Source organism: Phyllostomus discolor, chromosome 12 (assembly GCF_004126475.2).
Source record: "Phyllostomus discolor isolate MPI-MPIP mPhyDis1 chromosome 12, mPhyDis1.pri.v3, whole genome shotgun sequence".
NCBI classification, from domain to species: domain Eukaryota; kingdom Metazoa; phylum Chordata; class Mammalia; order Chiroptera; family Phyllostomidae; genus Phyllostomus; species Phyllostomus discolor.
The window spans coordinates 16,355,228-16,373,386 of NC_040914.2; the positions used below are offsets into that span (position 1 = coordinate 16,355,228).

The 18,159-nt window shown below is 60.1% G+C and overlaps 1 protein-coding gene across 1 annotated transcript; it reads left to right on the forward strand.

Annotated features, from left to right (window-relative positions):
- Positions 1-3,799: 3,799 nt before the first annotated feature.
- On the forward strand, positions 3,800-13,384 carry BCAM (basal cell adhesion molecule (Lutheran blood group)). Its single transcript, XM_028530001.2, has 15 exons — positions 3,800-3,960; positions 5,855-5,976; positions 6,485-6,713; positions 6,800-6,870; positions 7,105-7,201; positions 7,288-7,470; positions 7,752-7,888; positions 8,255-8,411; positions 10,584-10,699; positions 10,802-10,943; positions 11,136-11,272; positions 11,410-11,554; positions 11,648-11,792; positions 12,720-12,837; positions 12,934-13,384. Exons 1-15 carry the CDS (start codon positions 3,873-3,875, stop codon positions 12,937-12,939), a joined length of 1,893 nt encoding a protein of 630 aa, XP_028385802.1. The 5' UTR covers positions 3,800-3,872; the 3' UTR covers positions 12,940-13,384.
- The last annotated feature ends 4,775 nt before the right edge of the window (positions 13,385-18,159 follow it).

The window sequence follows — 18,159 nt, forward strand, 5'->3', positions numbered from 1 at the left end:
CTTGGGAGTCCCGTGGTGTCATTTCTGGCACATTCTGTCGGTTATGTACGTGTGAGTCACAAAACTGCTCAGATTGCAGAGGAGGGGATGCCATAGACCCTACTTGTGTGTGTGTGTGTGTGTGTGTGTGTGTGTGTGTTGGCCGTTGTCATTTTTTATTTGACAGTCTTAAAGGAAAAGAAGTCAGTGCCCCTGACCAAACAGTCATGTACTGCTGCATGTTTTAAACTTCCAGCGCACTGGCGCTGATCTTGAAAAACTCTTTCTCCTTCCCTGTGAGGGAAGACCTGGATCGGCAGGACCTCACTGGTCCTTTGGGGACCGTGGAGGTCCAGCAGAGCTAGGGAGGTCAGGGCTACCCTAAGGAACAGGATTAAGGTCTTCTGAATCGGAGATCCAGCGCCAGGCTGCGCGCACTCATCATCTCCACGGGCAGCCGCGCGCTACGGCATTTGGACCGGAAAACCGCGTCGCCCAACAGCGGGCCTGGGCCAACTCCCGCGAAAGGCGAAGTGAAGCTGAGTGCCAGGTCCTGGGAGAGGGCGCCACGACACTGGTCCCGGTGGCCGCGCACAAGTGAGCGGGCTGCTGGTGGCGGACGCAGACAGCCCCCCATGTAAGCTCGCTCATCTCAGGGACTCTACGGCCTGGTTCCTGGGCTTCCAGCTGCGGGGACCACCGCAAAGAGCTCGACCTGCCGGCCTTCCGCTTGCACCGCCTGCTCCGGGGAGAGGGTTTCAAAAAGCCGGACACCGGTTATCTACATCGCCGAACGCTTGGGTGGAGCCAAAGGGCTGAGAAGCTACCGAGACCCCACTTCTGGGTGGAAGGAGCATCAAGATCAGATGCTCGAGGAGCAAGGAGAATGAGAGACATTGTCGCAGCCATCTTTGGAAGACAGGAGGTGTCCCAGCCGCCGCGGCAGGAATCGATCTGCCAGTCCCTGCTCCTTTAATGTCATTGGCTCCTGATTCCCAAGGCAGAGCCTGATTCGACAAGGTCGGTTGCAAGAACCTGTGTCCTTGCAAGCTTCAACAAGAGAACAGGCTTTCAGGCAACAGGGAGTTTTCTAACTGTGGGAAGGGGGTGCAGAGGCTAGTGCACCCTCCCCAAGTCCACCACAGTCCACCCCTTTGCACGCTCAACACAATATGCGCCCTTTGTCTTAAACTTCCACTCTATTCCCTCCAAAGTTCTCATCTACACTCCCTGCACAACTAACTCTTTTCCAACCAAACATGCATTCACACGCCCCCTCCCAACCCTAAGACTACACAAATTCTCAATGGCTACATTTTCCAGATGCCATCTGGAATCACTTGGGAACGGCCATCAGCCTTGAAATGCGTCACGATCCAGTAGCCCACGAGCTGTGAACTCGTTTTTAAAGATAACCGTTACACGCTGCCTGTGAAACAATGGATACAGGTGGAGGAAAGATAAGGCTTGTTGATTAAAATGTGGAAGTACGTGCCCATGAGGCGGCAAGAATGGACTGGAAAATTAATTCACGGAATTTGTTGCTCAGCTCCTCAGGCCAAGCCCTGTCCTGGGCACCGGAGGAGGAACAGCGGCGAACAGAGACACTCAGAGCTCACGTTCCGTGCGGGACAGACAAACACCTGTGGCAGAGAAGGTGCTGTGGGAGGAAAGTGTAGGCAGATAAGGGCGATAGGGAGGGGCCAGGAAAGCAGGAATTGCTATTTGACCAGGTGATGCTGGGTAGAGATTTGAAGTAAGTCTGTGGGGGGAGGATGTCCCAGCAGAGGGGAAAGTCGGCACAAAGGTCCTGAGGCTGGGCCGTGCCTGGTGGTGGAAGCGTAGCGCGGAAGCCCAGGGAGAACTTCCGCAAAAGCTGAGCTAGTGAGCGGCCAGGGAGAGGAAGAGGGGGTCGGGGAGGTGACGAGGACCAGATCAAGGCCCCGGGAGCCGGGGAGCAGAGCTTTGCATTCATCCGGGGAAGGGAGACAGGGCAGGAGTTTGAGCAGAGGAGTCGGAGGAGTTGACACATATTCTAATGGAGTCTCTCTGGCTGTTTGGTGGGAATGAATGGCAGGACAAGGACAGATGATGTCACAGTACTAGTTTCTGCAAGGGGCTAGGGCTGGCATGGATGACTTTGCGTCCTCAGACCCCACGCATGTCTCCCAGCCCAGAGACCCCGCTGGGTGGGTTCTTGGGGAAAGTGGAAGGAGGGGGGCGGGGGCTGGTGAGAGGCGCCCAGTGGGGCTGGCCCCAGCAGCAGGTGCCCCAGCCGGGGCGCAAGAGCAGGGGAGTGGGGGTCTGGGATCACAGTGCGGGAGCTGGTCTGGAAGTGTGACCATCTTGTCCATGAGGGAGTTGGCCTCGAGTGTCCTCCTGTCTGTGTGGACAGTCTGGGTGGGGTTTGCACAGGGGCCTGTGTGCTCTGGAGTTTGATCCTTGGAGACCTCGCCTGAGGGCCTGCTCTCTTCCTGGCCTTGTGTTGGGGAAACAACAGGGCCCAAGACAGGCCTGGGCCTTGCTCTCCCGGACTCACGTGGCTCGGGGGGGGGGGGGGGGGGCAGGCCCATCCTCAGAGAGGGAGGCCCAGAGTGTGGAAAACCAGGGTGGGGGAGCCCGGAGGGGGCACCTGACCCAGCAGTGGGGGGAGGGGCCGGGAAGGCATCCTAGAGGAAGGAAGGTCGCCTTTCCTGATGTAACAATCGCCCGCCTATATCCCCAGTGCGTAAGGGAGCACTGCCCAGTCTGACTCCCGGACGGACCTGTAACCAGAGCCTTCCTTCTGTGTCCGATGGGCAGAGCCCAGTCTTACCAGTGACCGCCGGTGTGATCAGAGGCCTGGGGAATCTCTGTAGCGTGACCAGCTTACCCCCATTCCCCTCAGCATCCAGGGCTTAATTTCTCCCTGGTAACCAGTGACCTTTCCTGACCCCCTGACCCCCCCCCGCCCCGTCCCCCCATCCAGCAGTTTGGGGATGTTGCCCCAGTCTGACCTGGTTGGTGAGGAGCCTGGGCACTGTGATCCATGATCCTCAGTATGACCTGTGACCCTTCCTCCCATCCATGCACATGCTCTGCCCCCCCTTCTTCAGGTGCCCTGGCCTTCTCGCCTCTCCCACTCACCTGCTGCTGCAGCCTGCTTCTCTCCCCTCCCCCCAGGTAGGGAGGGAGTGAAGGAAAGAGGGAGGGAGGGAGGGAAGGGGTGGCATTCCTGGGATTCCCTGGATGGAGGAAGAGAGAGAGGGCCCTACAGGGGAAAGCTGAAGAGAGGGCACCCCACCCCACCCCCTGCCCTACCCCCACCCCCCTGACCCCGACCCCGACTCCCAGGGAAAACTTGAGTTTGGAGACCATTAGATATAAGATAAAACTGAAGAGTTCCAGGCCAGTGGTCAGACAGGAAAGCACCCAGAACACTGGCCACAGGAAAGGGCCCCCCCAGGGCATCCTGGGAGAAGCTGTTCTAGGCCACTGGTCGGGCTAGGTGCTGCTGGTGGCGCCGAAGGAGGCCAGTGCGGCCACTGGTTGTGTCGGGTCAAATGCACAAGGCCTCGGGTCCAGAGGGGGAGAGGATTTGTGGTTTTCTGGTAAGGTCCAAGATAAGGACACACCGGCTGGACTGGTCCGTCAAGCCATTTCGCCGCCGGTGCTGGTCAGCAGGAGCGACAGCCTGGGGCTAGGGGCAGAGACTGCACGGCTCTGGGCAGAGCTGGGAGGTCCTCTCCGGGCAGTGGGAGGTCCTGGCCCGGTGCCCAGGTTTGGGGTGACCAGGGGGGCTGGGAGGGCGGGGCGGGGCGGGGCGGTGCTTGGGGCGGGGCCTCCTCCTCCCAGCCCCGCGGCGACCTCCTCGCTGCAGCTGGGGCTCAGTTGCTGCTGCCACCGCTGTGGACATGGAGCCCCCGGACGCCTGGGCAGGGACGCGCAGGGCCCCGCGGCTGCTGGCGCTGGCGCTGGCGCTCCTGCTGGGGGCGCACCCAGGTATGCTCGGGCTGAGAGCAGGGCTCGAGGGGTGCGGCTTCCTGGAGCTTGAAGGGGAAAGAGACTTTTACCCACCCCAGGAAACCAAGCTGGCGACCCTAGGAAGGAGGGACATGGGATTATGGGGGGGGGGTGTCGCTCATAATGAGAGATTTGGGGACAGCCAAGCAGAGGAGCTGGGGACACCACAGGGGTGGATTAGAGACCACCTGAGAAGTCAGAACCCCCTCTCCGCTCGGGTCCCAGGAGCGTGGGCCCTCAGCTCCAGGACCTGGGGCCGGGGCCCCTGCCCCCTCCCCCCTCAGACCCAGGGGTCCAGGCCTGTGGTGGCCGGAGTAGCTTCCCCCAGTACCCAGGAGACCAAAAGCTCAGGGCTCCCCTCCTGAAAGATTCTCAAGTTTTGAGAGGGTCAGAAACCTTACAACTAGAACCAGCCAGTCATGCATTTGAGGGTTTCAGAGCCCAAACTCTAGAGAGCCCGCCTCCCTCACGGAAGGGCTGCAGTACCAGCCGTGGACAGTGACAGTGGAACAGAGTGCTGCTGAGTGACAGCGCTCCCTTCCCGGGGCCCCAGATGAATCCACACACCTGGGTGGCGGTGGGAGGGAGGGGAGGAGGCCCTGAGGCCTGGCAGCTGAAGGGCGAAGAGATAGGAGGCATCTATCTGTGCCGCCTGCTCTCTGCTGCTCGGATGGAAGCAGCCCTGGGCAGCAGCCTGGCCCCCAGCCCCGTCCCTGGGCCCGGCCTGAGCCGGAGGTGGGTGCCCGCGAATCCAGGCCCTTGGCACGAGCATGGCAAATAGTGGGTCTCCAGGGGCAGGGCTGGGCCAGGCTGGGCGGGGAAGGCAAGGGAGGTTCTAAGAAATGAGAGCTGATGCCAGGATGCCAGCCCAGAGGGTGAGAGAGCGTGGTTTCCCAATGGGAATGGCTCTCTCTGCCAGGCTTTGGGGCAGGAATCCGGGCCCGGCCCCTACTCCCCCGGGACCCAGGAGTCCAGGCTCCCAGCCCTTCCCCCCTCAGACCCCGGATCCCGGGCCTAGGCCTGTCTGTCCTGTTCTGAGGTGACACCCTTACCTGCTCTCCCACCTCACCCGCTCCCCTGCTCTATCAAAGAGGCGGGAGGGGGGGCAAGGGGCGGGCAGGGGGCTCTGGCGCCAGGCCGGGCATGTCTCAGCCAGCCTGTCCCTCCCACATTCCTGAAACCTGCCCAGCCCTGTCCCCCCTCACCATCCCCACACACCTATCCCTCCTCAGCTCCAGGCCCAGCCAAAGCCCACACCTCACCTCAGTCTCCCACTCCTGAGGGGGAGGCCGGTGCTGAGGGAGATGGAGACTGAGAATGGCGAGCTCAGGGAGACAGACGGGCAGGGACGGTGGGACGAGAGGGAGCCCCAGGCTGAGAGGCACCGGGGCAGAGATGGAGCCGTTCATCCCCCGCCGCTGTGTGCCGGGCCCTGGGTAGGGTGATGGAGGCAAAAGGATGGGCTGGCCCTGGCCCTGCCCTTGAAGGGCATGGGGTCTGGTGAGGAAGGCAGGGACAGGTGCACTGTTACCCCAGGGGGATTGAATGGAGGCCACTGGGGCCCTGTGTGGCCCAGGGGAGGAGCCCTTCGTTCTGAAAGTAAAGAGAGAGATGGAGAGAAATGCCGATGGAGGGTGAGCTCAGAGTCACACAGATGAGAGATGGAGGGAGACAGGAGCTGCTGGGTCTGAAAGAGGAGGAACTGGGGGCCTAGACCCCTGGGTCCAAGGGAGGAGGGTTGGGGGTCTGAGCACCTGGGCCTGAGGGAGGAGGGTTGGGGGTCTGCACTGCCCTGTCCTCGGGAAAGGGGGCTCTCTCCCAAGGGCTCTCCCTACTGGTGGCAGTGGGCAAGAGCTCGGTTGCTCTCCTGCAGGTGCCCAGGCTGAGATGCAGGTGTCTGTGCCCCCCTTGGTGGAGGTGATGAGAGGGGAGTCTGTCACCCTTAACTGTATCCCTGTGGGGACCCATAAAGAGTATGTGCTCAAATGGTTCCTGGTGAGTGCTCTGGGCCCAGAACCGGGGCGTAGTGGAGGGGGTTCTGAAAGTCAGGGCGCAGCGGGGCTGCAAACATTCATTCCTTCATCAACATCCAAAAGACCCTGAGAGCTCCGCCTGGCTGCCTTTCCATTTCACACGGGGCGACGGAGGCCCAGCGAAGGGGAGCTTCCCCTGGTGCCCAGGGGGCGCAGTTGGGGCTAGCCCCCCTTCAAAGGGCTGGCTTTTTAGAGAGACCCTCCAGAGACAGACACCAAGAAAGCAAGACTGGGGTGGGGGGCCATGAAGAGAGAGACAGAGGGGAGAGACAGGGTGGAAGAGGGAGAGGGACCAGACAGGAATGTGGTGAGAGAGGGAGATGGAGAGGGAACCTGTGACAGCAAGTAGGGTGCAGGGGCGGGACTGGAGAGTGAGGTGACAGAGGGAGAGAGACAGAGCACCAGAAAGATGGGAGGGGGGCGCCCAGCAGGGGGTGGGCAGCCCCACGCTGAGGACCCCTTGCCCGCAGACCGATCGCACCAAGGTGCGCCGCCTCGTGGCCGAGGCCCGAGTGAAGGGCTCTGAGGTCCAGGCCAGTGTGAAGGACTCCCTGGGCCGCAGTCCCCCGTACCAGCTGGACGCCCCGGGGCGCCTGGTGCTGGCCGAGGCCCAGGTGAGCGACGAGCTGGACTATGTGTGCGTGGTGACGGCAGGGGCGGCAGGCACTGCTGAGGCAACCTCAAGGGTCTTGGTGTTTGGTGAGTGTCTGTGGGCACCCTGGGGGAGAGAGGGGGGCAGGGGCGGGCCTGGGAAGGGGCTCCTGACAGTAGCATCTCTCCCACAGCAAAACCAGAGGCCACCGATGTCTCCCCCAACAAAGGGATACTGTCTGTGACAGATGACTTTGCCCAGGAGGTACCTCAGACTGACCTTGATTCCAGGGTCCTAGGGGAAGCGAGGGCTGGGGGTCCCAGAGTCTTGGGTCATAAGGTTGGAGGGGGCGTGGGTGCCAGACTCCCACCCCCCTGGGGAAGGAGAGGGTGGGTACCCGGAATCCTGGACCCTGTATGGAGAGAGTTGTTGAGGGAGCGGGGACACAGCGCTCAGGGTCCTGGCTGAGAGCTCAGAGCCTCGCTCATCCCGCCTCAGATCGCCACCTGCCACAGCCGCAACGGGAACCCGGTCTCTCACATCACGTGGTACCGGAACGGGGAGCCCCTGCAGGTGCCCATGGAGATGAACTCAGGTGAGTGGTGGCGCAGGGGCCTAGCTGGGCGTGGGTGGATGGCGTGGCGGCGGGCGCCGACTGACCGCCCCCTCCCTCCCTGCCAGATGGCTACATAACCAGCCGCACCATCCGGGAGGCCTCGGGTCTGTACTCGCTCACCAGCACCCTGTACCTGCGGCCCCAGAAGGCCGACCGGGATGCCGAGTTCCACTGCTCAGCACACTTCAGCCTGCCGCGGGGCCAGCACGGCCGCCTGGACAGCCAGGTCTTCCGCCTCACCCTGCACTGTGAGTCCACGCCGGCCGACCTCCCCGACGTTGGGCTCCACACCTTGCGGAGACCCACTCCTCCGAGCCAGCCTCGCCCCACAGTGCAGCCCTCCGTTTCCCTGCCTCACGCTGAAATGTGTGCTGGCCACATGGAGTAGCGTGAGCGCCCCCTGACTTCGGGCCCCCGCATAGCGCTCTGCGCCCCTTGCGGCAGGACTAAACTTTGCACTGCACCCTCCTGTCCCTAATTGGGTCCCCGGACCTTACACTGACACGTTCCCCTTGCCCTTTCCCCTTAGATCCCACAGAGCACGTGCACTTCTGGGTGGACAGCCCGGCCACCACGGAGGGCTGGGTCCGCGAGGGGGACTCGGTGCATCTGGTCTGCCGCGGGGACGGCAGCTCCAGCCCAGAGTACATACTTTACCGCCTGCAGGTGACTCACTCCCTCGCCCCTTTGGAATCCCCAGCCCTGACTTCTGTGACCTACTGACCTGAACTGAGTTCTAACCTTTTACCTCGTGTCCTTGGCTTAGCAAGGAACCTGGTCGGTGACCCAGGAGCTAATAGGACATCTGACCCCTGGTTTGAGCGAGTCCTGACTTGGCATGACTTGGGAGCCCCCCCCGGCCTAGCAAGACCTCTGCCCCCATACTGGAGTGGGCTCCCACCTAGTAGGACATTGACCTGGAGGCCCTGACCATCAGGGTGCCTGGCTCTGACCTGGGTGTCCCCTGACTTCTCATGACCCCACTGGACCAGGGTGGCTCCTGAGCCAGGCTCCTCATCCTTGGTCCCCCAGGATGAGGTGGAGAATACGCTGGGAATAGACTTTTCGGGGAACTGGACCCTGGAGAAGGTGCAGCGGAACCAGAGCGGGATCTACGGCTGCAGGGCAGAAGACTTCGATGCCGAGGATGACGCCGAGCTCTCCCAGACCCTGGAGCTACACGTGGCCTGTGAGAGCCCCAGGAGGGCCGGGCGGGGGCCCTGGCACCTGCTGCCTCCTCACCTTCACCCTCCAAGTCCTGCCTCCCTTTGGTCCAGATGCCTCCTTCCTCCTGGGGACCCTGCCCTAGCCCCTCCAGACTCCCACACCAGGCAGCCAGAGCGCCCTTTCCAAAGCACAAACCTGACATTCCCCTGCTCCAGAACCTGCCTTGGCTCCCCAGTGCGCTCTGGAGAAAGCCCAGATGCCTTCCCAGGGCCTCCAGGGCCCACCTGTCTGGCTTCACCTGTGGCTGACCCTTCTCCCCATCAAGGCACTTTCCTCGTCACACCCAAGCTTCTCCCATTCCCATGATTCCTCCCGTCCTTCTGCCATCCTTTTCTGACCAGGCTCTTGGGTTCCCGTCTTCCAAGAAGCCTTCGCAGTCCACCACCCCTCCCCCCACCCCAAGCCCCGTGCAAACGCTGGTCCTTCTCCGCACTCTTTCACGTTGGATTTTCTGGGGCCAGATGTTGGGGACGCATCTGAGCCCAAGGCAGCCCTGCCCCCACCTCCGCAGAGCACCTGGCCCAGTAGGGCAGACAGGTGGTCAGGGCCAAATAAGGCACTTTGGGGAGCCAACCCTGCATCTGCGGGGACGAATGAAGAATAAGAGGATAAGGAATAGTCGGGGGGTGTTTCCAGGCTGCGTCCTCAGGAAGAAGATTCTGACTCAGACATCTGCAGGCAGGAAGTTTATGGGGAGCCTTGGCATCCAGGTCTGCTGGGGGGTGGGGAGGGGAAGGAAGCGGGATCGAGCAGGGGAAGAAGCTGGGCCGTGGTCAATAGGAGGCCTCAGTTGGCCCCACAGGGCTCTTGGAAACCAGGGTGCTTCCCTTGGGGCGGAGGGGCCTGCCTGGCTTTAGTACCGCCACCTCCTCCCTTAGCTCTTGGGCTGCCTGAGAAAGGGGGCGTGCCCTCGGGTGAGGGGCTCTCCGCAGCTGAGGCAGTCGCCTGCTGGAAGGGCTGACAGCTGAGGGCTGACAGCTGATGTCCCTCTCAACAGCTGAAGGGGAAATCTGAGTGTCCACAACAGGGGGTTGGAGCAGCCTCTCTGAGGAGGGGGCATTTGAGTAAGACACCGTGGAGTGGGTGCCAAGAAGGGGAGCACTTCAGGTAGCAGGAGCCGTGAGGGCAGGGGCCCTGAGGCAGGACCCGACGTGGTGTACCAGAGAAAGATGAGGGGAGAACTGGGCAGCTGGAGCTCAGGGGGCAAAGGAGGAGGGTGGGTGATGAGGGCAGGGGTTGGTCAGACCAGGTGGGAGGTTTAGGCTCTCTCAAGGAATTTGGCCTCCATACCGTGGGTACTGGGGAGCCAGTGCAGGATTTTAAGCAGAAGGAAAGGCTGACCATGTGGGGTGTTTTTTTTGTTGTTGTTAATTTAAAAACTGTCTTTCTTTGCTTTTAGAGAGAAAAGAAGGGAGGGAGAAAGAGAGGGAGAGAAACATCAGTGTGTGAGAGACTCATTGATTGGTCGCCTTTCACACACCCCCAACTGGGGACCTGGCCCACAACCCAGACGTGTGTCCTGACCAGAATCGAGCTGGTGACCTTTCGGTTCACAGGCCAGCGCTCAGTCCACTGAGCCACACCGGCTAGCTGACCAGTGTGTTTTGAAAGGATCCCTCCAGCTGCTCACGGGAGAGTGGACAGGAGAGGACCAGAGTCCTGCCCGGCAGGAAGGCCAGTGAGGAGGTGACAGCTGTGGCCAGGGCAGTTGGACTGGGTGTTCCGAGGTGGACAGAAGTAGAAGGACCCCTTTTGGGGGCAGAGCGGAGAAGGATTTGATGAACGAAAGGGCAGTCGGGGCAGGGGTGTGAGGCAAGGCATTAAGTTTGAACAAAGGATAAGGGTGGTCCGTCAGAGAAGGGGTACCTGGCACCTCCCAGGCTGTCCGGTCACCTTAGGCCCAAACGTCAGCTCTGGAGGGAAGTGGTCCAGGTGGGCACGGACTCTGGAGGCAGGCTCTGAGATCTGGGCTGGAGACTGGGCCCGGACGGCAGGGCGGAGCGTCCCGGAGACGGGTGGACAAGGAGGCCCGCTCGCACCCTCTGCTGACTGCTGTGCATTCACGCCCACACCCGAGACGGCCCTGAGCAACTCGGTGGGGGTCCGGGTAAGTGGCAGTCTGTCTCCCCTCCAGACCTGGACCCCATCGAGTTTAGCGACGAGGAGGAGCTTTCCTCCACCCTGGGCAGCACGGTATCCACCAACTGCTCCGTGCAAGGCCTGCCCGCCCCGGCTCTACGCTGGACCAAGGTGAGAAGGAAAGGGGCCCTCAGCCCCGGGGGCCCCGCCCTCCCCCTGCCCCCCTTCTCTCACGATCCACCTGGCCTCTTCCCCCCACCCCCAACCCTATAGGACTCGGTCCCCCTGGGGGACGGCCCCACGCTCTCCCTCAGTTCCCTCACCTTCGATTCTGCCGGCACCTACGTCTGCGAGGCCTACACGCCCACGGTCCCCCTCCTCAGCCGCAGCCGGGTCCTCACGCTGCTGGTCGAAGGTTAGAAGGTTCGGGGGCAGGGACCGGCTGGGCTGGGGGCGGTGGGGGGGTTGGGCGGGGGGCATGACCCATGGCAAGTGGCCCTAGCAGGTCCCTCAGCCTCCTCCTCTGTTCCTCTACCCCTCTCCTCTTTCTGCTATCTCCTCTCCCCACCCTGCCTCGCCCTCCCTCCCTGCCTCACGACACCCACAGGGTCCCCGGAGATAAGGCAGGAGGAGACGCAGCCCCAGGCAGAGGGCAGCTGGCGGGAGGGCGATGAAGTGCGGCTGGTCTGCTTCGCCCGCGGTCACCCGGAGCCCAAACTCTCCTGGAGCGAACTGGGCGGCAGTGTAAGGACCCTCCCTCCACCCCGAACCCTCCAGGGCCCCAGGGGACCCTGCTTCTTCCCGGCTCCAAGCACCGTGTCCTCTCTCCCACTTCCTGAGGGGCCCGGCCATCCCCCGGGGCCTGACCCAAGCCTCCACAGCCCACAGAGCCGGTCCCCACAAGGCAGGGCTGGGTGAGCAGCGCCCTGACCGTGAAGCTGACCCACGCGATGAGCAAGAGCGGCATCTCCTGCGAGGCCGCCAACCCACACGGGAACACGCGGCACGTCTTCCACTTTGGCCCTCGTGAGTGACCCCGCTGGGGGCGCAGGAGCCGCGGGGCAGACCGGGCGCTACCGGCCGGCCGAGCGCCTCCTCCTCCTCTCCTTGTCCCCACAGTGGCCCCCCAGACCTCCCAGGCCGGAGTGGCCGTCATGGCCGTGGCTGTCAGCGTGGGCCTCCTGCTGCTCGTGGTCGCCGCCTTCTACTGCATGAGACGCAAGGGGCGCCCCGGCTGCTGCCGACGTGGGGAGAAAGGGGCTCCGTGAGTGGCCTGCGGCCTCGGAATTGACCCGTCGCCCCACCCCATCCCTAGGGCTCACGCTGACCTCAGCCCCAGACCTGGCCCGTCACCGACCCCAGCAGCACCCCATCCTCAGTCCCAAACCGGATGCAATGCGGGCCCATCTCCAACCTCAACCCTAGTCCATGGCCGTCCCCCCTCCTGTCTGCGACCTCCCCACCGACGCACAACAGCCCATTCCCCCCATACCTGCCCTCAAACGCCCGATGCCAACTTAACCCCGTCCCTAACCTCGCCAACCCCATCTCACACCCACCTCCAATCCCAGTTCTAACCTAACCATAACCATTGCCAAACCCAGCCTAACCCCACAGGCACCCCACGCTCCCCTCCAGGCCGCATCTCATCCTCATCGCACCTCCAGCCCCATCTCCCATCCCATGGAAGCTCCCGTCTGCCCAACCGTGTCCCCACCCTCATCCCCAACCTCAGCCTACCCACACCCCTGCCTCCCTCAACTCCGAATCCCAACTTTTCCACTCCGGCCTCTCCCCCAGACGCATCCCAGTTCCAACCCATCGTTGGCACCAAACCCAGCTTCCACCGCACCCCCATCCAACCTCCGACCCACCCGGTTCCCATTCCTAACCCGGAACCCATACCATCTAGCCCCATCTCTAACCCCCAACCCAACAGCCAGCCTCCACTCCAGGCCACAGCCACCCCAACCCACCCCCAAGCTGACCCCAGCTACGACAGTGTCTCCAACTCCAACAGGATCTTTGACCCCAGCTCCAGATCATCCCTGACTCCAGTGTCATCCCCAGCCCCTCCCCTATCTCGAACCCATTCCCACCCACCCTCCGAGCCCGTCTCTACCCAGCACGACCCCATCCCCAGTTCCTTCCCAGCCGGGACCACTTCCAACACATTGCATCTTCTCCTCAGGCCACCCGGGGATCCAGAGCTGAGCCACTCAGGGTCCCAGCCACCAGAGCAGACGGGCCTCCTCATGGGAGGTGCCTCTGGAAAAGCCAGACACGGCAGTGGGGGCTTTGGAGATGAGGTGGGTGAGGGCCTGGGCACCCCGGTGAGAGGGGCCCTGCGGGGGGTGGCGCAGCCTCCACGGGGGCACAAGCTGACCTTTCCGACTTCTCCCCAGTGCTAAACCTGAGGACCTCCAAGAGGCAGCCATCGGACCCGATCTGGAGCTGCAGGCATCAGAGAACCAGCCCGGCTCACGCCCTGCCCGCCCCCCGCCTTCCCCGGCCTCCCCTCTCCCACCCGCCCTTCCTTCCTCTGCAGGCTGGGCAGGGACCTACGGACACTGCGGGGAAGGAGGGAGGGTGCGCTGCTGGGTGGGAGGGGACCTTCCTCCTAGGAGTATGACTCTCCCAGGCCCCAGAATAGCTCCTGGACCCAAGCCCAGGGCCCGGCCTGGGACGAGGCTGTGAGGGTCGGCCGGCCGAGGCTATTTTTACCTCCCGCCTCCATCGCTGGTCCCCCCACCTGACGTCCTGCTGCAGAGTCTGACACTGGATTCCCGCCCCCGCTCTGCCCCTCATCACGGACACTGGAGTCTGGAATAAATGCTGTCTGTCACGTCGACACCATCCTGTGGCTGGAGCCTCCTCTGCGGGATGAGAGGGGAAGGGGCGCAAGTGACGCTCCCCTCCCTTCTGCTCCCCCAGCGCCCTTGCCCTTGCGAGAGCTGGGAGACGTCTGACGTCAGGGGGAAGCCATGAGAGAGGGAGAGAGAGCAGAGGTGACTCAGCCGCGAAGGACGGAAGGGGGAGATGCCCGGGGTCCAGAGGGCACTTAGAATGGCCCCTGAAAGACCAGCGTCTGCCTGGCAGCCGGGCTGCTGTCCCCTTAAATACAAGTTCCCAGATTCTCTTGCCAGAGCCCCAGAGGGAATTGAAGCTGTGAGAGGAAAAATTCTCTGAGCTGTAGAATGGATGGAATTAGGGATGGAGCTGCCTTCTCTGGGCATGGCATCATTCCTGCAGCTGAGGGAGGAGGGGTGGCTCGAAGGGACCCAGACGGAGGGGCCTGGGGCAGAGGGAAGAGGGACTGGAGGACCTGAGGGTGGAGGGAGCATGGGAGGGGTGGACTGGTTGGGGGCAGCTCGGAGATGAGAGCTCTAGAGTCACACAGACAGAGATGGAAAGATTTTGGGACAGGAAGAGACAAAGAGAAACAGAATGTGGGGGCAGAGAGGTAATTAGATAATTGCCGTCAAATGTGTTGAGAGCTTCCCAGAAGCCGAGGTGGAGGTGAGCGTGTGTGACCCCGAGCCCATCAAATGGAGATAAATCACACCTGGTCCCGGGGAGGGCCGCCGCATGGCCGTTCCTGCGCAGGGATGCACAGGGAGGTCTCTGCGCTCAGAAGCCCCTCCCCTCCGCCAGTGACTCCACCTCACTGTCCTCAGTCTGCTCGGCCACAACCCGGACAAAGCAAGATCTGGTGGCCATGGGAAATTGACAAGAGGCTACGGGAACCTCTTGGTAGGCGATCGAGCAGCCTGCCGGGAGGTCCTGGAGCAGAAGAGCTCGCTGCAAACCCCATGGTGTGTTGAATCTGATTCGCACAAATGCAAGAAGCAAAAAGCGATGGGCCAGGTTAATGCACTTAGCTCGGGCACAAGGGATTGAAGGTCCCCGCCACCTGAGTACTGGGGTGTGTGTGGCTCTGTGTCCAGTCTCTCACACTGTGATGTGATTTCAACCCCCGAAGGGAAAGGTGAGCCTGAGGATTCTGCCCCTGGAAGGTGCCAGGGTCACAAAGAGGACAAATGCACCTGGATTTTACCTGCGTGACTTGGGCACAGGACTCATGGAACAGAGCCGGAGTCGCCAGCAGGGAAGCAACCTAAGGATGCCCGGAATGGGCTGACTGGGTCCTTCCATCCTTCCCGTCTCTGTTTAGCTCACGTTCTGAATACATCTAACAGGCTTCACAAGTTGCTTCTTCATATCCGTCCGTTTCATCTGTCTCCGTCTGCGTGTGGCTTCATTGTTTCCTCCATGGCAAAATTGAATATTCTTTTTCAAACAGTGCAGCCGACACACAGAGGGTCCCAGTGTGACTGGGAGAATTTGATGAGACAACAGTGGAAAGTGTTTAGTGCAAAGCCTGGCACAGAGTAATGGCTCAGTTCGTGTGTATTAGTAGCAGTGTCATCATGTAAAGGAAATGAGGGGACAGAGAGAAAAGCAAAGTAGGGTCTCTTGATCCAGGGGAGGGACCAGTTGGGGACAGACCCCACTCTGAGAGCAGACATTGTCGAGAGGGGATTCGGGGAGTTGGAGGGGTAGTGAACAGATGTCAGGAGGAAGGGGAGATAGGGGACTCCAGGGAGGAAGGGGTTCTCCGCCCAGCACCTGGTCCCCAAGTTAATGAGGGGAGGGTCCTGGCCTGCCTCCCAGAGGACATTATTTGCATAGGATCCCTCATCTACATAGGATGCCAAGAAATTTGCATAACAATGGCTTCCTGAGCCGCTGAGGGTCTGCTGGGACAGGAGAGGAGAAGGGGTAAACTTCAGGATCTGGAGCTCCAGGAAGTAAAGGCAAATTTAAAGTAGACTCTTCTCGTTCATCCCCTTCTGCGGCTTCCTATTGCCCTCAGGAGTATGAGTCGCCCTTCACCTTTGTGATTTTAATATTCCCCTCGCCTGGAATGGCTGTCCTTCCCCATTTCCCACCCCCTGTAACAAAGCTTACCTGTCCTTCACAGCTTGCATATCTTGAAGGATTCTGAAAAGTGTTCACTCCCCTTTCCCTGCCCTTGGAACTTTACAAAAGACTCTGTGCCTCTTCTGAACTTGTACAGATTTTATTAGTAAGAATATGTTGATTGCAAATAAAAAATAACAAAAATTTGTGAAAATAAGTTAAAAGGAAAAGTTATTCCCTCATATAACCAGGACTATCAAAGGCTGACGACCTTCAGGCATGGCTGGATCCAGGGGCTCAAATAGTCTTCATCAGAAAACTGTCCTTGCCTTTTCATGAAAACAGGGTCCAAAGCAAAGAAGGAAGCTGCTGCCCTTCCCGAAGCCGAAGCCAATGTAAAAGCTTTGAAGAAAAGAAAGCAGTGCTAAGAGGCATCCACAGCCACACACACACAAAAAAAGATCCATACATCACCCACCTTCTGGAGGCCTGAGACACTTTGGCCCAGAAGGCAGCCTAAATATTCTCAGAAGAGCGCCCCCAGGAGGAACAAGCTTGACGACGGTGCCATCATCACGTTCCCCGACTCCCCAGTCAGCCAGGCAGAAATGAGACGACAACAATACGCTTGTGGTTCCTGTGATGTCAAGGCCAACAAGCACCATATCAAACAGGCTGAGAAGAAGTTCTGTGACACTGACGTGGCCAAGGTCAACGCCCTGATCAGGCCTGACGGGGAGAAGAAGGCGTCTGTTTGACTGGCTCCGGATGAGGATGCTGTGGGTCCTGCCAACAGAACTGGGATCATCTAAACCGAGTCCAGCTGGCTAATCCTAAATATAAAAATCTTATACTATAAAAAAATAAAAAGAAACAAAGTTGTCCTTTTCCATTTCTCAGCTCTGCTGTTCTCTGGCCTGAGCCTGCAACAGGATCTCTTGTCTTCAGTGCCCTCCCTATACTAGACTTCTACAGTACCAACTTAGCAACCCCCCACTAAAAGAAAGTGTCCCTTTCCTACTAGTTGTGGCAAAAGTCTCAGGATTAATTCTCATTGGACAGGAGTAGGACCCACATGTTCATCCCTGAACCAATCCTTGTGGCCAGGGGATCAAATGCTCTGACTGGCCAGGTCTGGGTCAGGTTCACTCTGAACCATAAGGGCTGAGCATAGGGGATTCCCCATTAAAAAAAAAAAAACCAACTTGGGTAGGGGTGGAGGCAGGGAGATGAAACTGAGAAAGAGGTTGCTGGGCGGGTGAAATACAGTTGACCCTTGGACAGTGTGAGGGTTGTGGGCGCTGACCTCCTACGCTGTAGAAAATCTTCATATAGCTACAACTTGGCACCAACTCCACAGCTCCATCAGGATGCCTTTGGCCCTGTGCCCCTACCTCCTCCTGGTTATGACTCTTTGGTGAAGTAGCCTCTCTGAGACTTGGTGATCCTGGAAGTCAGCTCCCCAGGCACGGAACCCGCCAGGTCACTTGTCAATAAGCACAGCGGTGCTCAGCCTTATGTGTGACACAGGACGCAGGGGTGAGACTGCAGTCTACCCTCTGGGGGCTTGCTTCCTGGGCTCACCTGCGCCCACCAAGAACAGCCAGAGGAGCTGAGCCTGGAGAAGAGAGGGGATGAGGGGGCCTTGTGGAGGAAATCTCCTGGGGGCTGGTTATTTTGCTCAGAGGAGAAAAGTGAGTGGCCAGAATTTTACAAAGCCAATGAGTAGCAAAGCTGGCACTAAAACCCCAAGATCCTGGTGCTCTAGTCGGGTCCCTGATTGGGGAGAGGACAAAAAGATCTACAGCACATTTATTATGCACCTACTCGTCCAGCTGACCGCATACCAGGATGTGACAAGTCTGAAATATGCATTTTTGGGCAGTCCCGTCCTGCACTTCCTTAACGTACTTCTCAGTGAAATGAGATTGTCAGAATGTCCCCTTCATGGGCTTTCTTGGAAAAAAAAAGTTAACTAAAAGACATCGGTCATCTCTGGATCCCTCCGTTTGCAACTCTGTGATTTGGGGCCAAGTCACTTCATCTCTCTGTGCCTCAATTTTCTTATCACAAAGGGAGCTGTGTGCACACTTGAATTGGAGTACACTTAAATCAGTGGCTGGCACAGAGTAAGTGCTAAACACATGTATTAATAGTATTATTACCAAGACGTGAATGCCAGTCAATAAGTACGTCTCTACTACTTGAGACCTTGCCCTTCTGGGAAGAAAGTTCAGGTGTACAGGTGGGTAGGAAGGGAGGGCAAGTCTAAGCGTACACTTTGCTAGGGAGCTCCCAAACATCTGCCCCCAATCAGCTTGGCGCCTCCTTTCCCGAGAGGAGCTGGAAAGCATGGATTACAAGCATGCAGTGGCATCCTCTCCCTCAGCCTCCCGCTTCCCGCCCTCACCCCGGCAAGCTGGGCGGCCTCATCAGCTCCCCCGGGCAGCCCAAGGAATGTGAAGAGGTAGGTGGGGGTGGGGAGAAGGGGGAGCCGCCAGGGAGACAAAGAAGCCGAGTGAGAGCGAGAGACACAAAGACCCGAGGAGGCTGGGAAGATAGAGAAGTGGGACAAGGACACGGGGAGGGGCAGGTGGTGTCTGGAGGCCGGACCCTTGCCCAGGCCAGCAGAGAAAGCGGAGAACGGGGGCTGGTCTGTGCTGCCCCCTGGCGGGCGGGCGCAGTAAAGAGGAAGTGCGGACCCGGTG